This window comes from Astyanax mexicanus, chromosome 8, assembly GCF_023375975.1.
Source record: "Astyanax mexicanus isolate ESR-SI-001 chromosome 8, AstMex3_surface, whole genome shotgun sequence".
Classification (NCBI taxonomy): domain Eukaryota; kingdom Metazoa; phylum Chordata; class Actinopteri; order Characiformes; family Acestrorhamphidae; genus Astyanax; species Astyanax mexicanus.
Window position 1 is genome coordinate 51195294 of NC_064415.1, and position 17762 is coordinate 51213055.

At 39.6% G+C, this 17762-nt stretch overlaps 1 protein-coding gene across 20 annotated transcripts in view; it reads right to left on the bottom strand.

Moving 5' to 3' along the window:
• Nucleotides 1–3171: 3171 nt before the first annotated feature.
• The window catches only part of acin1a (apoptotic chromatin condensation inducer 1a), a 34496-nt gene continuing 19905 nt past the window's right edge, over nucleotides 3172–17762 (bottom strand). For all 20 annotated transcript variants that reach the window (XM_049482309.1, XM_049482323.1, XM_049482305.1 and 17 more), the window contains 11 exons: nucleotides 15140–15200; nucleotides 13399–13444; nucleotides 12276–12430; nucleotides 12027–12167; nucleotides 11305–11470; nucleotides 10612–10757; nucleotides 8291–8398; nucleotides 7749–7856; nucleotides 6522–6834; nucleotides 6335–6435; nucleotides 3172–4298 (listed from right to left, as the gene is read on the bottom strand). In XM_049482309.1, the coding sequence (XP_049338266.1) occupies nucleotides 4011–4298; nucleotides 6335–6435; nucleotides 6522–6834; nucleotides 7749–7856; nucleotides 8291–8398; nucleotides 10612–10757; nucleotides 11305–11470; nucleotides 12027–12167; nucleotides 12276–12430; nucleotides 13399–13444; nucleotides 15140–15200 (1633 nt within the window). In that variant the 3' untranslated portion in view covers nucleotides 3172–4010. The remainder of the gene's footprint in view (nucleotides 4299–6334; nucleotides 6436–6521; nucleotides 6835–7748; nucleotides 7857–8290; nucleotides 8399–10611; nucleotides 10758–11304; nucleotides 11471–12026; nucleotides 12168–12275; nucleotides 12431–13398; nucleotides 13445–15139; nucleotides 15201–17762) is intronic.

Consider the following 17762-nt stretch of genomic DNA (forward strand, 5'->3'; position numbering starts at 1 on the left):
ACAGTTGAGTGACACGATTCAATTTGCTTCTTTACATCCTAACAGGATGCTTTAATAGAACATTCATTAAAGATATGACATGCATTAGTGTACAGGAGTGAAATCCATTTTAGAATTTTTTGAATTTGAAAGAATTAAGAAAAATAAAAGTAAAATGAACATTGTTGTTTTATTTTATAAACTGCAGACAACAATTCTCCCAAATTAAAAATAAAAATATTGCCATTTAGAGCATTTATTTGCAGAAAATGAGAAATGGCCGAAATAACAATAAAATGCAAGTTTTTAGACCTCAAATAATGCAAAGAAAACAAGTTCCTATTCATAAAGTTTTAAGAGTTCAGAAATCAATAATTGGTAGAATAACCCTGGTTTTTAATCACAGTTTTCATGCATCTTGGCATCATGTTCTCCTCCACCAGTCTTACACACTGCTTTTGGATAACTTTATGCCTTTACTCCTGGTGCAACAATTCAAGCAGTTCAGCTTGGTTTGATGGATTGTGGACATACATCTTCTTCTTGACTATATTCCAACGGTTTTCAATGAAAGAATCAAAGAAACTCATCATTTTTAAGTAGTCAAAAAGATTTTTCCAGAGCTATATATAACAGTACAGGGCCTTTAGTTCTATAGAAAGTTTTAAAATTTTCACTGTATTCAAATCCACTTGTAAGACCTGTTGCATGATGTTAAATTTAAATATGCTTCTACTAAAGACGATTTAGACAACGATTAAGCCTATTATTGTAGTACACTGTATTTTGAATGAAGATTTCCCATTAAAAGCATTTGTAATTTATAGCCCTATCCGGACGGGATTAGTTTCTCAGGGATTAGTTTCTACCAAGTGATAAAACTCTTGCGTCCGGACTGAAATTGAAAAAACAGGAAGACCAGTGAGTTTTTAAGGCTTTCTCGGTCACATCACATCGCGTTCAGTAGCTCCTCCATTTCCACTCGCTGTTTTTTTAAACATGGATCTTCGTGGAAATCCGTGCCCAAAGTGTAATTACTGTGTGTTGCAGTGGAAAAAATAAATTATTAAACGCGAGGTGACGTTACTCAGACATGAGGATCCGGACGAGGACCAGGGAGTTTAGTAATTCAGCCTGTAATTTCCTCAGAGCAGAAAAACACACACATGGTTGTTCCAGATGTGAATAAAATCACAGAGGACCCCCATAAAAGAGAAAATTACCCCAGGACCCCCTAAGAAACTAATCCCATCGAAAAAGGGCTTATGACTAGGTTTAATCGCTGTCTGGGAAACTGCCCCAATAAGTAAAATTCGAAATGTGGTGCTAATCAATAGGGTACTGTGGAGACAGGTTAGGCCTACTGCTAATCAATAATGTTCTGCAACACTTTTGTGAACTCACTCCTATGTCATGTGTTAGCAACGTTCGTTTACACTTTTAATTCTGGTTGAAATTGTTTTCTGATCCTTGTAGCCATGCAATAAGCAGTTTCTACGCTCCAATTCCTTTTCTTCACTTTAGTCCAGGAAGGATTCTGCAAGAAGTAACTTTAGCCACAGGAATCCTGACACATTTCCCCTCTTTAATAATACGGTATTAAGAGTGTAATGATTCACATCGGATTAGAAACAGTGCATCAACATGTGAAACTCAATCACCAATAGCCTAAACCCCTCACTCTCTTTCATCAATCAGTAACCAAATTTAGGCATATGGCTGCAGTCAAACAGCTTTTGGGATTCACTGAAAATATATTCTAAATTCTAAATATTTCTAAATACATTAGATACATTTATCTGCTTATACTTGTATACCATTTAATGAAATGATTCATTAAGTATCACAATTTACAATCTGACCGTTAATTAGTATACTGATTTAAGTTTATACAAAATAAAGAGATTAGATTGTTAACACATCTCAGTGTTCTGCATTTCCCACCAGAGAAAGTGGAATCACATAATTGATCATAACAATGGAACAAACATAATATATATATATATATATATATATAAATGAATAAACATTCTTTAGAAAATACATACTCTGTTATATGTATGTATGTTTGGTTTTTACATTGTAAATGCAATACTGAAGATATATTAAAGCTATACAGGAATACATGTGTATTTATTTTGTAGACTGAACGTGTTAAACAAATCAGAATATATTTTAGTCTTCTAACTAGCACATTTACTTTTGAGGACAGATCTGAACACTCTTGGTATTTTATTAGTGTCTTCATAAGGGAGAGTCACCTGGAATAGTTTTGAAGGAGTTCCTGGAGTTTTCCTTCATGCTGTGAAACTCCAGCTCATCCTAAATCATAATCTTAGTTAATCAGGTATAGATCAGGGGATTATGTTTACTATGTAATTCTATGTGTGTCCCTTACTTGTTTTCATGCATTTAATATTAAACTTCATAAAATAAAATAAAAATCATTAAATGAGAAGGTTTGCCTTAACTTTTGATTGCCACTGTATTGGGCATTATTAAATGTAACAATTCATATATTTGGTATTAATATTTGAAACTGATTTAATAAAGACTGTTTTTTTGGAAAAAAGCCATAAGGTGTCCTGAAAATGTAAAATGTAGCCATGTGACCCATATAAATCAATCATAACAATGTTTTAGTGCCACTGATCATTAAGGAGTCAGTGTAATTCTATATTTACAGACTGTAGTTCTGTATCTGTTTCTCTACATACTTTATTATTATCTGCTTTTCACTTTGTTCTTCAATACTCTGGACCCCACAGGAGAGAAAACCCCCACAGAGCAGCTATTATTATTATTTGGGTGGTGGATCATTTATTCTCAGCACTGCAGAGACACTGATTAGCATGGTGGTGGTGTATGAGGTGTTCATGTGTGTGTTGTGTTGGTATGAGCAGATCAGACACAGCTCTAAATGTAGAACCTCCAACCAAAATCACAATGTGTATGTGAATGAATCAAACTCGCAACTTAAAAAACATCCTACCCTTATTAGCTTATACCAAAGAAAAGAATTATTAAAATAATTGTTCATTAAATTAAATCAAGGTAAAATATTAAAATTAATAATTTTATAGATGCTTTTAATGCATAATTTTCTTATAAACTGAAATGAAAAATTAACAATAATCATTTTTAATCAATCAGCCACACCACCGTAATAATAAATACATAAGGAACCACATATCTGTTCTTAAATGTTTTATTTGTACATTCAGCACTTACAGAAGTAGACAAAAATTAAAAATGTTCTTTAATCCAAAAATGATAATGAAAAAACAACCAAACAAAAAAACAACCTTAAAACGAATGTGAGAAGACTAAAATATCCATCCCATTCTCCATGCAGGACAGCCAAAAGGCTGTATACAATATCGAGGCCAAGAACAGGTGGACAGGAATGTTTCCAGAAGATGAAGCTGATTCGGACGAAGGTCACCAAGCTCTTCTTCCTGAAGGCATCTTCACTCTTTCTTTAGGGGGGAAATGGAGAGCCTCTCAAACAAAGGGAAAATACAGCTGGACAGTTAGTGTTTCTGCATTGAACTTTAAGCACGAGTGCCTTTTAGTATCAGCTCCCTGTTGTCTGAGTCTGTGTTATGAGGATATGAAAGGCAGCACAATCCTAGGTCAGCACTAGGAACCGTAATGAGCTGGACCTATACGGGCAGAGTGCCTCGACTGCTGTCAGAGCACCAGCTGTGACGTAACGTAGTTTAAAAGCCCTGTTCCCCAGATGTTTGGGGAAGTTCAAATTAAAAGAAGAAAAATTCATGGCACAAAGTCGACCCCACTTACATCAAGTCTTAAAATACTGACGGGGATAGGAACACTGGTGGCGTCTCAGTTCCCAGGTAGAAGACACCACAACAGCAGTCTATAGGGAGACACAAAGTCCGGACAGGTGGTTTGTGTGAGATGGACAGACGTGATGTCTCTGGGCAATGGAAACAGAGCTTTTGCAGCACACACGCTAAAGGGTGCATACAGGCCAGTCAGTTCCAGAACGCCCCCCCCGGTGTACTTCAGCGCCGCTTGTCTCTAGGCGGGGGGTCGCTGCGACTGCGGGACCTACGGCTCCCACCAGCGACGCCTGCACCTGGCCGGCGGTACCCGTCTCTCCGCTTGTCTCCCTCCCGCTCCCTGCCCCGCTCTCTTTCCCTGTCCCGCTCTCTCTCACCCTCCCCTCCACCACTCTTTAACCTTTCTTTACGCTCCTCCTCTCGCTTCTTGTCCTCCTCCAGCTGGAGCTCCTTCCTTCTCTTCTCTCGCTCCCTCATCCGCTCCGCACGCGCCGCTTCCCTCTGAGCCGCCTGCAGGAGAAAGAACAAAGATGAGTGACGCTGAAGCTTTGTTTCAAAGTCTAGGCAGTCAAGTCAAGGTACACTGGGTTCTCGGTCCGACTGTCATAAAAATTTGTATTCCAGTTCATTCCTGCACATAAAATTTAATTTGCCATTTTTGCTAAATTTTATTGATGCTGTTTTTTTTTTCTCCCCCGCACTGAAATTTAGTGGGAAAATTAAAGGATTTTGAGTGCGCATTATAGTGTGAAAAATACAATACTAAGGATCCTTTCATTTGGAATAGCATTCTATGACACAGGAGCCAAAAAATGCATCTATAGTGTGTGGTGTAAAAATGTGTTACATTGAATTAATGTCTAAAAAGCAAGTGCTTTAGCTCATGACACTAACTTCACAAATAACACATTTCACAACACATTTACAAGGTTGTGTGTTTGCAGCAAGGTTTGTACAAGCAAAAGTCCTTCTGGAAGAAAGTTCTACAGTCATATGAGACCAGGCCTGTGTCCCAATGCAGGGGCTGTGTATTTCGAAGCATGCAGTCCACGAAGACACTGTATATATATATATTTATACTATAAACTGGGAAGGAGATTGGGAACACGAGCTGTGGCTGTCCATGTCGAGTAGTTACATTTCCATGGAGGTGCTAGTCAAGCTATGGCGTAGGGTACTCGGTGACCATAGGCTACAGCGTAGATCTGACGGAGAAGTATAAAATGGCCTTAATCATCAAGCATTGTGGTGGTGGCATCATGCTTTAAAGCTGCATTGCTGCCAGTGGAACTGCTGTATTGCATTAGATGCAATGGTTGAATAATGTAGGAGGTTGGTTGGTTGGTTGAGTTTAACGCCACATCAGCTCGTCAGCTATTTCGTGGCAGGATAGGTATTGTTTATTCACAAGGTTCTATGATCTCGTCCTTAGATGTGGACTCTTAGGTTGGTAACAGTTAAAAAGGTCAGTACTTTGTTTGCATTGTCTTTGTTGAAAATGTCCACTAGTGTATCTGACAGGCAGATTTTTTGTTTTGTAGATAAGTATTTTGGGCATTCGGTTAATATATGTTTTATAGTAATAGTTCGTTGGCACACATCACAATGTGGGGGTCTTTCGCCCTTCAGTAAAAAGGAGTGCGTCAGTCTGGTGTGGCCAATGCGGCATCTTGAGTAAATGACTTGATCCCATCTATTGTCTACATACGTGTTGGTGACATGATCAATTTTGGGATTGAGCTCGTACAGTTTGCTGTTTATTTGGGTGTTCCATTCGTTTTGCCACTTCTCATTAATGTATTTGTGAATTAGGGCCTTCATGTCTGTTGGTGGGAGTTTGCAGTTCGCTGTTTCGGCCTTTGATGGTCTTCTTGCTACCTGGTCTGCTTTTTCATTTCCAGTGAAGCCACTATGTCCTGGTATCCAGCAGAATTTTATATCAAAATTTTCATTTGAAAGGTTGTGTAATCTATGCAGAATGGTGTGGATTAGGGGGTGACCTGTGTTGAGGTTGTCCAGTGCTTGTAAACAGGATTTGGAGTCGGAGCAGATCATGGATTTCTGCTGTCTTGTGGTGGTGACGTGGTCAACAGCCATTAAAAGAGCGTAGGCTTCGGCTGTGAAGATTGAGCAGTGTTGCAGTAAGTCTACTCGTAGTTCCTGTTCTCCAGCTACCACTGCTGCTGATGAATAATGTAGGAGGAGACAACCCCAGAATTCTACAGCTAAATATCAAACAATAAGCTACTTTAGACCAAACTGAGTGTTGGAACAGGACACTGACCCATAAAAAATCTTAAAGGTACCTTTATGCATCAAAAACGGTCTCTCTGAAGACCTAGAATCAGGTTTAAAATGTGCCAATATTCGCACAGGGAAAACTAACATGCTGAAATAAGACTGGAGATAGAAAGATAGTTTACAGGTGTAATTGAAAGATATAAGGACTAGTTATGTACTTCATATATTCATACATTCTGTGCTGGATATCCTTTACGAGTAAAATGTGTTAAAGAGCAGGACAACCAAAAGAGGGGATATCTCACCTGTTCTTCAGTGAGAGGGAGCCAGTAAATACAAGGGGCTGTTTTGGTTTTGCAGAAAAGGTCATCTAACAGTTTTGCAGGTGGCTCTTCTGGTCCTTTCTCTGATTATGGAGAAAAACATGAAATTGTTAATAAAATGCATATATTTAATTATGCCTTCAATAATCACATATTTCTAAAGGCTTACCCTTCTTGTCTGTCTTCTTTTCTTTACTCTTTCCTCTCTCCTTGCGCTTCCGCTCTCGGTCTCTGGACCGGGACCGCCTGTTCGCCCCCTCTTCTCCGGGTTTTCCGAAATCTCGGACCTTGTCTCGATCCCATTCCCGCTCAGTACGCGCTCTCTCCCTCCTCTCCATCTCTCGCTCGCGCTCAGCCCACAGTTCTCGCTCTGGGTGGGGAGGTAGTGGGGGGCCAGCAGGACGGAGGCCGGGCCCAGCTGCAGCTCCTCTCTCCTCCTCTGCCGGCCGCTCTCCTATCAGCAGACCTCTGTGGAAGTCCAGCTAGAAAGGGGTATAGGAGGTGCAAAGTTAGTACACAGCATACAGAATACACAACTGTAATAAGGACTATTCTGCATTGATCTTGCGAGTATAGACTACAATTTGGCCAACTCAGAAGACTTTTGGGCTGTTCAGGGGAGTCGAGGGCAGCTTTTAAATTGTGTGGGTAAAGCCTAGTCGTCCCGTAGCTGAGGTGAGTAATAGAGAGAGGGGTGATATGGAGTGAAAAGTTATTTGACAAATTGTGGTAATAGTGTGGGAGTTCACACAGTACTGAAGACGAGTTTGTTGTGTGGTCCAGCTTTCAAAATTCACACAATATTCAAAATGAAGCACATGGCAGGCTTCTACACTAGTTTGTATATCTGCCATCGGAGTGTGGACTATGCAAAACAGAATAACAACATCACTCTGCCCATTGTTCATCTGGAATATAAAGCCCCAGCAATGGCCTGTGGAGAGTGGTAAAGCTTCGTCAAACACGTCTCACATGAGTTAAAGTAGTGTTTGTGATGCAGAGTTAAATAGTAGAATTCAGCAGCAAGAGCTTTAGTAATCAAATGTTCACAGCAATGTTCCCAACTACAATGCAATGCCTTCCCCAAAGACAGGTGTGTTTAATGGTTGATCTGATATCAGATGAGCATAACGTTTGGATGACTCTGAACTACTAACCAACATCCTGCAACATCCATTCTGCTGTGGCGATTTATATTACTGCATTTGTTTCCCTACAGAATTAAACGTTACCTTTCTCTGGAATGCTACTACAGATAAATGAAAGTTACAACTTCCAAAGTTCACATATGAACATACGAACCAGAAGCTTTATACATGGATATATACAACGTTTGTTTTGGACCACAATTTCAATGTGCAAAGAAGTAAGTTTAGGGTGGTTATCTGGTACTCACCTCCTCCTTTTGGCAGAAGTCTACACTGAGGAACTTTGGATTGCTCTGGGGCCATTTCACCCCATGCAGAGCTGCACGAGTTGCCTGTGCCTCTTCCAGACTGGAGTACTAAGAAACAGAGCCAGACAACCAGCAAGAAAATTAAATATATATATATTTCAATAAGATATCTTTATTTGTATTAAACCATCTCCAAAATGGAAACAGCTCCCCACCGAGTTCTGGTTTGGTAAATCAGTGCATAATGACACTGCCTGGGTGCATCCAGGTGAAATTTAGAGCCAAGATTACTCTACTTTTTTTTTTTTTTTTAATTAAGAGTTTTTTGTTACTCTAATATGATTAGGTGTGTAAAATCTCTGCACAGTATTCTGTGATTAATTAGCTCTTCATCAGTATTAACTTGTATTTAACTCATACCTGTGGGAAGTCACAAGATGCTATAGTTTCTCATTTAACCACCAGATGTCAATATTCTAAAAAGTACGTAAACTATATAATGTTTACTATATAAAGTGTGCTCTTAAATAAAGTAAAATTACCGAGACATAGCAGTGAGATTTTATCTTGTCGATCCAGAAGTCCTCTTCTACTATGGTGCCAGTGCGGCTCAGCAGCTCCTTCAGCTGTCCCAGGGTGAACGGCCTGACCTATGAAATGTGAGGACAAAATTTCAAACGTTATTGAAAGTTTTAAATGGGCTCAGAGTGTTAAACATGCATGTGATTTAAGACCATCCACACTGACTTCACTGCAAAATCAAATATGACAAATGCCTGGCAAGTTAAAAGAGAACTCCACTTGAAAGTTCAGAGGTTTAGATGTTACCACAGTCATTCAAAAGTAGTTTTCTGTGAAATGATCTGTCTATAGTCAACAAAAAGTTCCCTGGGGACTATCCTGCTCAACAGAGCATTGTACACAAACAGCGTCAGACCTGAAACTGAATCGAACGTGTCTGGGCAAGAAAAATCACCTGACTGGGAAACTCCAGTCCTTGAAGGATAATTTTTTGCAACCACTAACATATATTCTTATTAACTCTTAAAACAGTACATTAACCTGTTTTATAGAAGAAATAGAAAAATACACTGATTGATAAGACAACTACAGGTGCTGGTCAACGAATTAGAATAATTTGAAATAGTGCAATCATGAAATTCTTTGAATGCATTTTTTGTGCAGAAAGCAAATCAGGGTGTTCACCGCACCTGTCCTACTCGTTAGACTAATCACAGAACTCGTTACCTGGAAAAACATTTGCTCAGCTGAGCTTTCCAAAAGGCCCATTTAGGCCATTTAACTGTGACACTGTTGTTTTATTGAATTAGAATAACGGAGAAACCGTTTCATTGAATTAGAATAATTTTTATTATAATTACAATCATCACTTTCTCAGTATTTTGTGGCTGCCCCCTTGGCTTGTATGACTGCCTGAAGTCTCCGCGGCATCGATTTGACCAGCTTGTCGCAAGTTTCCGCACTCACAGCTTCCCAGGCAGTGGCGATGTTCTGCTTCAGTTGGTCCAGCGTAGTAGGCTTTCTGTCGCGAATTTTCCGCTTGACGATGGCCCAAAGGTTTTCAATGACATTGAGGTCAGGCGAGTTGGCCGGCCATGCCAAAACTTCAAGCTGTTTTTTAGTGAACCAATCTTTGGTCGACTTTGCCGCATGAGCCGGTGCAAGATCCTGTTGAAATATGAAGTCTTCTTCGCCGAACTGTTCCTCAACAGTCGGAATCAGGAACGTTTCCAGAACATCTTGATATACGGCAGCATTGACAGTCTTCTTGAGGAAGCAGAGTTTCCCTACACCTCGAGCGGACATGCATCCCCAGACCATAACGCTCTGGGGAAACTTGACGGATCTTTTCACGCACTCGTGGTTGTAGGTTTCGCCACCACGACGCCAGACACGAGGACCTTGGTCACCGAAGGAGATGCAGAAGCGTGATTCGTCACTGAAGACCACTTTCTGCCAGTCTTCAGCAGTCCACTCGCCGTGTTCTTTGGCTCACTTCAGCTGTTTCTCCATTTGTTTCTTGTTCAGCATCGGTTTTACTGCTGGAACGCGAGATTTGAAGCCGAGTTCGCGCAGGCGACGGTAAGTGGTTGATCTGGAGACGTCAGCGCCGGTCTGCTTGTTCCACAAGTCGGTGAGCTCGGAAGTGGACTTGAACCGGTTGCTGACTGCGATCTTTCTCAGCTGCTTGTTGTCGCGAGCAGAAGTTTTTCGGACGCCGGAACAGTTGGTGCGCTTGCTGCAGTTTTTCTTGAGAGCTTTGCAGACGGAAGACTGGCTGATGCCGAGCTGCTCAGCAATTTTAGTTTGGGTCAAGCCTTGTTGGCGAAGGGCTTGAATTTGAGCCACTATTCCGGTTGAGAGGTCGCGCTGCTTACCCATGATTGATTTTACAACTTAGAAATTCTACTCAACCCTGACTTTATACTGCACAGTGAACACTCTTCACAGAAAACAAAAATTCGAGCATTTATTCTAATTCAATGAAACGGTTTCTCCATTATTCTAATTCAATAAAACAACAGTGTCACAGTTAAATGGCCTAAATGGGCCTTTTGGAAAGCTCAGCTGAGCAAATTTTTTTCCAGGTAACGAGTTCTGTGATTAGTCTAACGAGTAGGACAGGTGCGGTGAACACCTGATTTGCTTTCTGCACAAAAAATGCATTCAAAGAATTTCATGATTGCACTATTTCAAATTATTCTAATTCGTTGACCAGCACCTGTATGTAGTACATCCTTAAGGACACAAGTTCCTTCAGTTTAGGGTGCCATTAACAGAACACAGAGCCGTGTACACATTTAGTTTCAATGTGCTCACAGGCTGGAAGAGGAGTATTTACCAGATTGCAGACGTGAACTATGTTGGAGATTTTGCCACGAGGAGGAGAAGGCTGCTTAGTAGCACGGACGGGGTCATCAATGGTGATGCTCACGCCAGACTTCTGCTGGCTGATGGAGCGGCGAAACAGCGGCTCGCTGGTAGTTACTATGTAGAAATCAGGAAAAAGCAGAAATCGTCAAGCCAATGACAAGTGCTAAAAAAATGAAGTACCTACAAGAAGCTGGAGGACTTAATCACAACATGCAAAAGCTGAGGGAGCAGCTAAAAAAAACTAAAAGCTAACGTTAAATGGGGTGCTGAAGACAGTAGGACCAAATGGTTGCTAGGTTAAAAGATAGCCCAGTTGAATGGACACACACTTTAGCTGGGTAACCACACAGTGTGCTAAAAGGACAGGAAAAAAAGAGCCTACATGTAGAATTATGCCTTTGGATGTAATTACTGAGTAATTTTTGCCCCATTATCAAAATATTTCTTCTGTACGCCTATTAGTTGGCTCGTCACTGGTGTGCTTTTTTTCCTATTTTATCTATTTTCCTATTTTGAAAGATATTATAATCAGCTTAGACATCATTGTCAGCTAGAATGTGAATACAACAATCTGAAAATGCTGCTGCAATGAATTGCAAAGAATAGTAAAAGTATACAGTATATTAATAGTTTTAATTAGACAGTGTGCTAATTTTCTCACCAGTCTTCATTTCAACATGTTGTGTAGGTAAGGACGGCTCAGTCTCCATGGTAGCCTCCAGTCTGCTCTTCTGGGAGGAGAGCTCCTCTACTGCTTCCTCAGGATCCTCCTCACGCTCAGAGAGTTTCAGTTCTTTCTGGCCATTCTCCTGAGTCTCAGGTACAACCTAACCGAAAAGCATATACAGTATACAGTATTTGGACTTACAGTGTATGTGAAGCCAGGAGTGCTTTATTTTCAGATTCTTAGGAGTATAAAACTTAAAACAATCTTAAATTATTGCTGTTACATAAAGTGTGATTTACAGGTGTATACAGGTGCATCTAAAAAATGAATATCATTAAAATGTTTCTTTATTTCAAAAAACGTTAAACTCAATTATTATATAAATGTGTTATACACTAAGTGATCTATTTTAAGAGTTCATTTCTTTGATTAATGATGATTATGGCTTCCAGCTAATTAAAACCCAAAAATCAGTGTTTCAGACAATTTGTATATTATATAAGACCAATTGGTACTTTCAGCAGTGTGGACGGTGTGCCAAGTCCTGCTGGAAAATGAAGTCTGCATAAAAGTTGTCAGCAGAGGGAAGCATGAAGTGCTGTAAGACTTTTCGAAAAAACACTGCACTGACTTTAGACTTGATGTAACAAAGTGGACCACATGTACACTGCTCCAATTGGTCAAGTTATCAAAGAAGAGTTGCAAAGTCAACACACCTGTGTAACAGTTCGTCTGATTTTCAGGTCCTGGTCTCCTGCATCTCCTCCATCCTCTTCTTCAGAGAGGGGCGTCTCCTCTGGGTGCAGATCCAGAACTGCTTCCTGAGTCAAGCCTGACCGGATATCTGGAATCAAGGACTACACAAAAAGAAGCAGACGTTTTTAAAGTGCCAACAAACAAATAAAGGACATGGTTGCAAACAAAGGAAAAAATAACAATGCAAAGCAAGAAGAACTCCTGTGTACTTTTAGAGAGTCGGTGGTGATGCTGATGGAGGGCTTCTTGGCAGTGACCGTAGTGCTCGAGCCCCATCTTCTCTTCCTGCCTGATACCGTGGCAGTACCAGGTGCAGCCTCAGCCTCTCCCTCTGAGCTCCCGGCACCAGGTGATGGCTTGCTGCCTAAGAAGCAGGTGAAAAGGTTAAAAAACTTGAGAAACAACATACTGCTTGATTACATTTTGCCAAATAAATGCTGCTAAAGAACCTGTTTATACACCCGTTCCATATAAGGTTCATAAACTATTTTTAAAGGTGATTTCAGAAATAAGTAATGCTCAACAGTAAAAGAGGACCTAAAAACAGAAGCGTCAAATTTACTTTCACCTTCACACATATGGAAAACAAACTGCATTTATTTGTATGTGTGTAAGTGTAGTTATGCCTAACACAGCTAACCCTTTCAGATGTTCTTATACAACTTACAGTACAGAAATGACAGGGCAGATTTCAAATAAACTATCCAAAGAAATAACTCAAAACTTTGTAGGAGAAAAACACAAAATTATGCATTTCCATTTTTTATTTCTCCTTAGCATTATCTAAATTTAGGCATACCAATTTTGGGAAACAATCATTTGGCCAAAAACAGCAAACAAAGTACCTTAAGAGTTTTTTTAAATTATTCAGTCTTTTTACATGTTTGTCACATTAAAAATGTTCAGTCCTATATGTTTAAACTGCAGTTTTGTAAAAGCAAGATTAAAATACAGTTAGTCTATTTAATTAATTCACAAGTGATAAATGTAACAAAATTATTAAAAACCTGTAAAAAACAAACAAAAAAAAACATGTTGGCATTCAGCCAAATGTTAATTTTTTGTTCAGTTCAAGCAAGGTTCTATTATTTTGGTGCATCTTAATATAACTTAAATTTCAGTCTGGAAATTGGCCCAACTTAGAACAAATAATCGAATCGGGGTAAAGTGGAAAAACATGTCAAAAAATGTTATATTCTGATGTTAGTGTCTTTCTCTTTTAAGCTATATATATTTATAATTTAAAAATTAGTATGTAATGAAAAACTCTAAAGTTACAACATTTGAAGACATCAAAAATGTTGTCAGAAAAAACAAGTCTTGGATACTCACTGCTGAGAGAGATCTTGCGGGCAGAAAAAGTCTTCAGGGTGGTGCTCTGAAACAAAGACAAAATCAAACACAGCCCAGCCAAGGGAGAAAGGTGAGACAGGTTAAACAGAGAGACAAAGGCAGAAAACAGAGGGGCAAGAAAGACAAAACAAAAAACAAACAATTTGCCTAAAAGTTAAAGTCTCATTGGTCTGGTACTGTATAAGACATAGAGACATCCTTACAAAGGCACGAAACTGTCTGCATGGAAAATTTGGTATTGACAGACTACAAATCTAAAAAGGGCAATACAATTACAAATTATGTTATTAAGACTTGCTAAAATGTAGAATATTAAGCGAGGTCAAGCTATGTTAATTATAGTTAAAAACCCACATTATAAAACTAAACAACTGCATTTTGTGATTATAAAGGTAAAAAACAGAGAGGGGCTACTTATTTCCCGGAATCACTGACACCTGTTCTTCCCTGGGATGGCTATGGCTCAATCACACGTCTGCATGTACTGTATCAACAACAGTTCTATGAGGGGAGGATGAGATGTTTGGGCAGAAATCTGTCATCTGGTTGGCAGGATGGCTCTTTTGAAGATCAGAGGTGAAGCACAAGAGGATTTAAGGGTCCACTGTTTCCAGCATCCATTATGGGACCATAAGAATTATTTCCAATAGTTTCAATAAAGCTCTGATGTAGGATGAGCTACTTCTGAGATGGTGTGTGAGGACTCACTAGCTTAGTATACTGCAGGCTTTAGTATGTCAAAGCTAATGGCAGTTTTTACTGTCTTTTCACCAACAATGTTGAAGTGAAGTCGACCACAATAGTCCATACAAGCTTGCAAAACCTGTAGTTCAGTAACAAAATATCCTAAGTGTCTTTAAAGAAGATTAAATGAGCAAAAACCTCTAGAAGGTCCCAAATTTAACAGATCAAAGACAGGAAGAAAAAATTTTGATACATAAAAATGAGCCTTGAAGGTGTGGAGAAAATCCGTTATGTCACAGAATGGAAAATAATTGTTTCCAGAGTCTGGTAAGCTGATCCAGTGTGTTCCCTGAGCCAAATGATGGGTATGGCTCTGGACCATAATCCTCAAAAAGCCTCACTGAAAAAGTCCAATAACCAGCTACTCCGAGTCGTGTCCACAGCAATGTGGCAAATGTTCCTTTGTATGTTCCAGTGCAGTGTCATAGGGCTTATCTGGTCTAGCCATGGTGGTCGGGAATAGTGAAACTGCAGAAGTAGTAGTAGAAGCTGTATCCAAGTACAATAATGCACAATGGAAGAGGCATGATCACTTTTGCAACAAAGCAATCAAGGGGTTTTTAAACATCAGTCAGAGTGAGAGTGCCCCCTGCTGCTTTTGTCAGGGACAGCATCAGCAAAGGTTCATACAGTCAACAGTACAGTTAACTCAGTGGCACACATGACTGGATTCAGAAGCAACAACAACAAATACTGCTGTCTATAGAGCTTTTAAACCTTCAACTTATGCAAATATGTAGAAAAGATGTATACATGCTATTGAGAGTATGGAAAACAAATAATCAGTGTATCAATGACAGCAGAATATGAACAGTGAGTTATGATTAAAATCCAAATGTAGGTTAACTTTGACTGAGATGTGCATATAGAGCTACACCAGGCAAGGGTATATGAAAGACAACCGAGTACTGAAAAGCTGAGAAATATTAAATAGATAGGAGAGTCGTACAGCTGAGTAACCTTTTAGAGTTCTTACCTCCTCAGTATTCTCTGGAACCTTCTCAGGCTCTGCCATTACTGCCTCCTTCACAGCACTACTGCTAGACAGAAAGGGGAGGGGCATAATAAAAGAAGAAGAAAAAAGAAAACAGAAAAAGGAGAGAAAAATACAGTGTTCACAAATCAGTACGAAGATGAACAATAAAAACTAATATATACACAGTTGCCTTTAAACACTTAAGTTTATCTAATGAATTGTTTACTAAAGAAAATTAGGTGAGCTGCTAGTGAATCTAAATGTACTAATACTGAAGTGCACAAGTCAGAAACCAACGTTCTTCTAACAAACAGATCAACAATGTTGTCAAATACTCCATTCTAGAAAAACGTACCCACCCTGAATGGTCATAAATGTCAGACATCCAAAGCCTTTAATGCTTCTAAAGCATTGGCCTCCAACCCTCCTCTTGGAGAGCTACCCTCCAGCAGACTTTGTATTCAACAATAATCCACCCCACCTGATCCAACTAATCACTGCCTTTAAAAGCCCTTGATTGGCAGAATGGGAGGTGTTAGATTTGGGCTGGAGCTGAAATATGCATAAAGGTAGATCTCCAGGATGAGGGTTGGAGGCCGAGGATCTACCAGTTAAAGACATTACAAAGGGAAAACATCACCAGTCTATTTTATGTAAAGCTATGCTTTAGAACAGAGCAAGATAACAAATCACACAAAAAAAAAAAAGAAAAAGAAGCTGCACAAATTAGAATATTATAAACACGCAGCCCTGACCTGCACAGTGCGCACACGCCTGACATACACTCTGGAGTTAATAAACAGATTTCTTAAAAAATGATGACAGTTGGCTTGGGCCAGGTCAGTCTCAAACATAACATGCACGGGTAGGTGAGTAATAAGGGGTAGTAATAAGGGGCGTCCTTATGAGTGGGTTGGGTAATCTGCCTTCCGGATGGAGAGAAATTTCGATTTATTAGAGATGTTTTTTTTTATTAAAAAACGGACCATTTACAAATCACAAAATTAAGCATTTTCTTTACTTTCAAAACCACTAGATTTATATTTAATATTTATGATAATTTTTTTTTTCCTAAAGATAGAAAGTTTTTTTTTTTTTTTTACCCTACATGTATCCATATACATTCACATGTAAAACATTCTTAATACAGGTAGTAAAATACCTTACATATTCATCTTAGGGTGTTTTCATACCTAATTGTCCACACCAAGGTTTGTATCTTTGTTACATTGAAAATATTTGTTCCAGTTTTAGTTCCACACCTCAGTTTAGTGAGCGGACTAAAAGAACTTTACTACATCCTGCCATCATACACTATGTGAGTTGTGTCTCTCTCTATACTTCATACTAATTTGTTTGTAAAAGGTTACCGTATTTTTCGGACTATAAGGCGCACCGTATTATAAGACGCACTATCAAAGAACGCCTATTTTCTGGTATTTTTCCATACATAGGGCGCATCGCATTATAAGGCGCGTTAAGTGACACTAGAAAGGGTGCCTATATCAAAGTGAACAGGGGTGGCGCCATGTTTCCCTTCCCCCAGGGGGGGGGGGGGGTCTTGCCGGTGGAGCGGGTCTTGCCGGTGGAGCGTCTCAGTATACAAATCTAGCTATTTCAAAGTCAAACGAGTGCTGGATATTAATCTACACAGATTCCTCTCCTGAAAACTGTTTATTTGGGTGAGTAACGTGCTTCAGTTTATTTACAGTAAGCTTAGATTTCCAGATGTCCACTAAGGCTTGCTGCACCAGCGTTAGCATAGCTATCCGCTAGCACGCTAGCTAGTCCCCTAAACTAGTAAAGTTAACCCAAACTTAAACGACAGCGTTACACTGAGTAATCCTGCGTGTTCTGGTAAGACAGTGAGATATTAGCTAGCGATTCGTCCCCCGTAGCTTGTTTTAACACGGTAAACAAGCAGATTACAGGCTGATAAAACTCACCTCTGAGAGAGTTAGCGCTTAGCATCTAGCTAATGCTAGCCAGGCAAAGCAGCACAGACTTACAGGCTGATAACTCACCTCTGAACGGTGAACGCTTAGCGATTAGCATCTAACTCTAATAATACTGCTCCAGCAGTATTAAAAGTACTAAATTTAGATAATACTGATCTCTGAACAGTGAAAAAGCTAGCTAGCTTAGCGGTTAGCATCTAGCTAATGCTATTGCTGCTCCAGCCACGGAGCTGCACGGCTCTGCACCGAGTGTGTGTTTACTTTAGATAATTTAGATAATACTGATCTCTGAACAGTGAATAAGCTAGCTAATGCTATTGCTGCTCAGCCTCGGAGCTGCACGGCTCTGGACTCTGTATAGCACTGAAACTCTGTATAACGCTGCACCGAGTGTGTGTTTACTGCTCCTTACAACCTGACGGGTAAAATCCATACAAAAGGCGCACCGTATTATAAGACGCACTGTCAATTTTTGTGAAAATTAAAAGTTTTTAAGTGCGCCTTATAGTCCGAAAAATACGGTAGTTATGTTAAAGTTCGGTGAATTGCCTTAACAGGTGTTGTGCTGAATTCTAGCTCCCCGCAGCAAAATCAGTGTAAAAGATTGTCCTCAGATTCCTTTTATTTCTGTTTATAAATAAGGGTTAATCTACTGTTACAGTAAA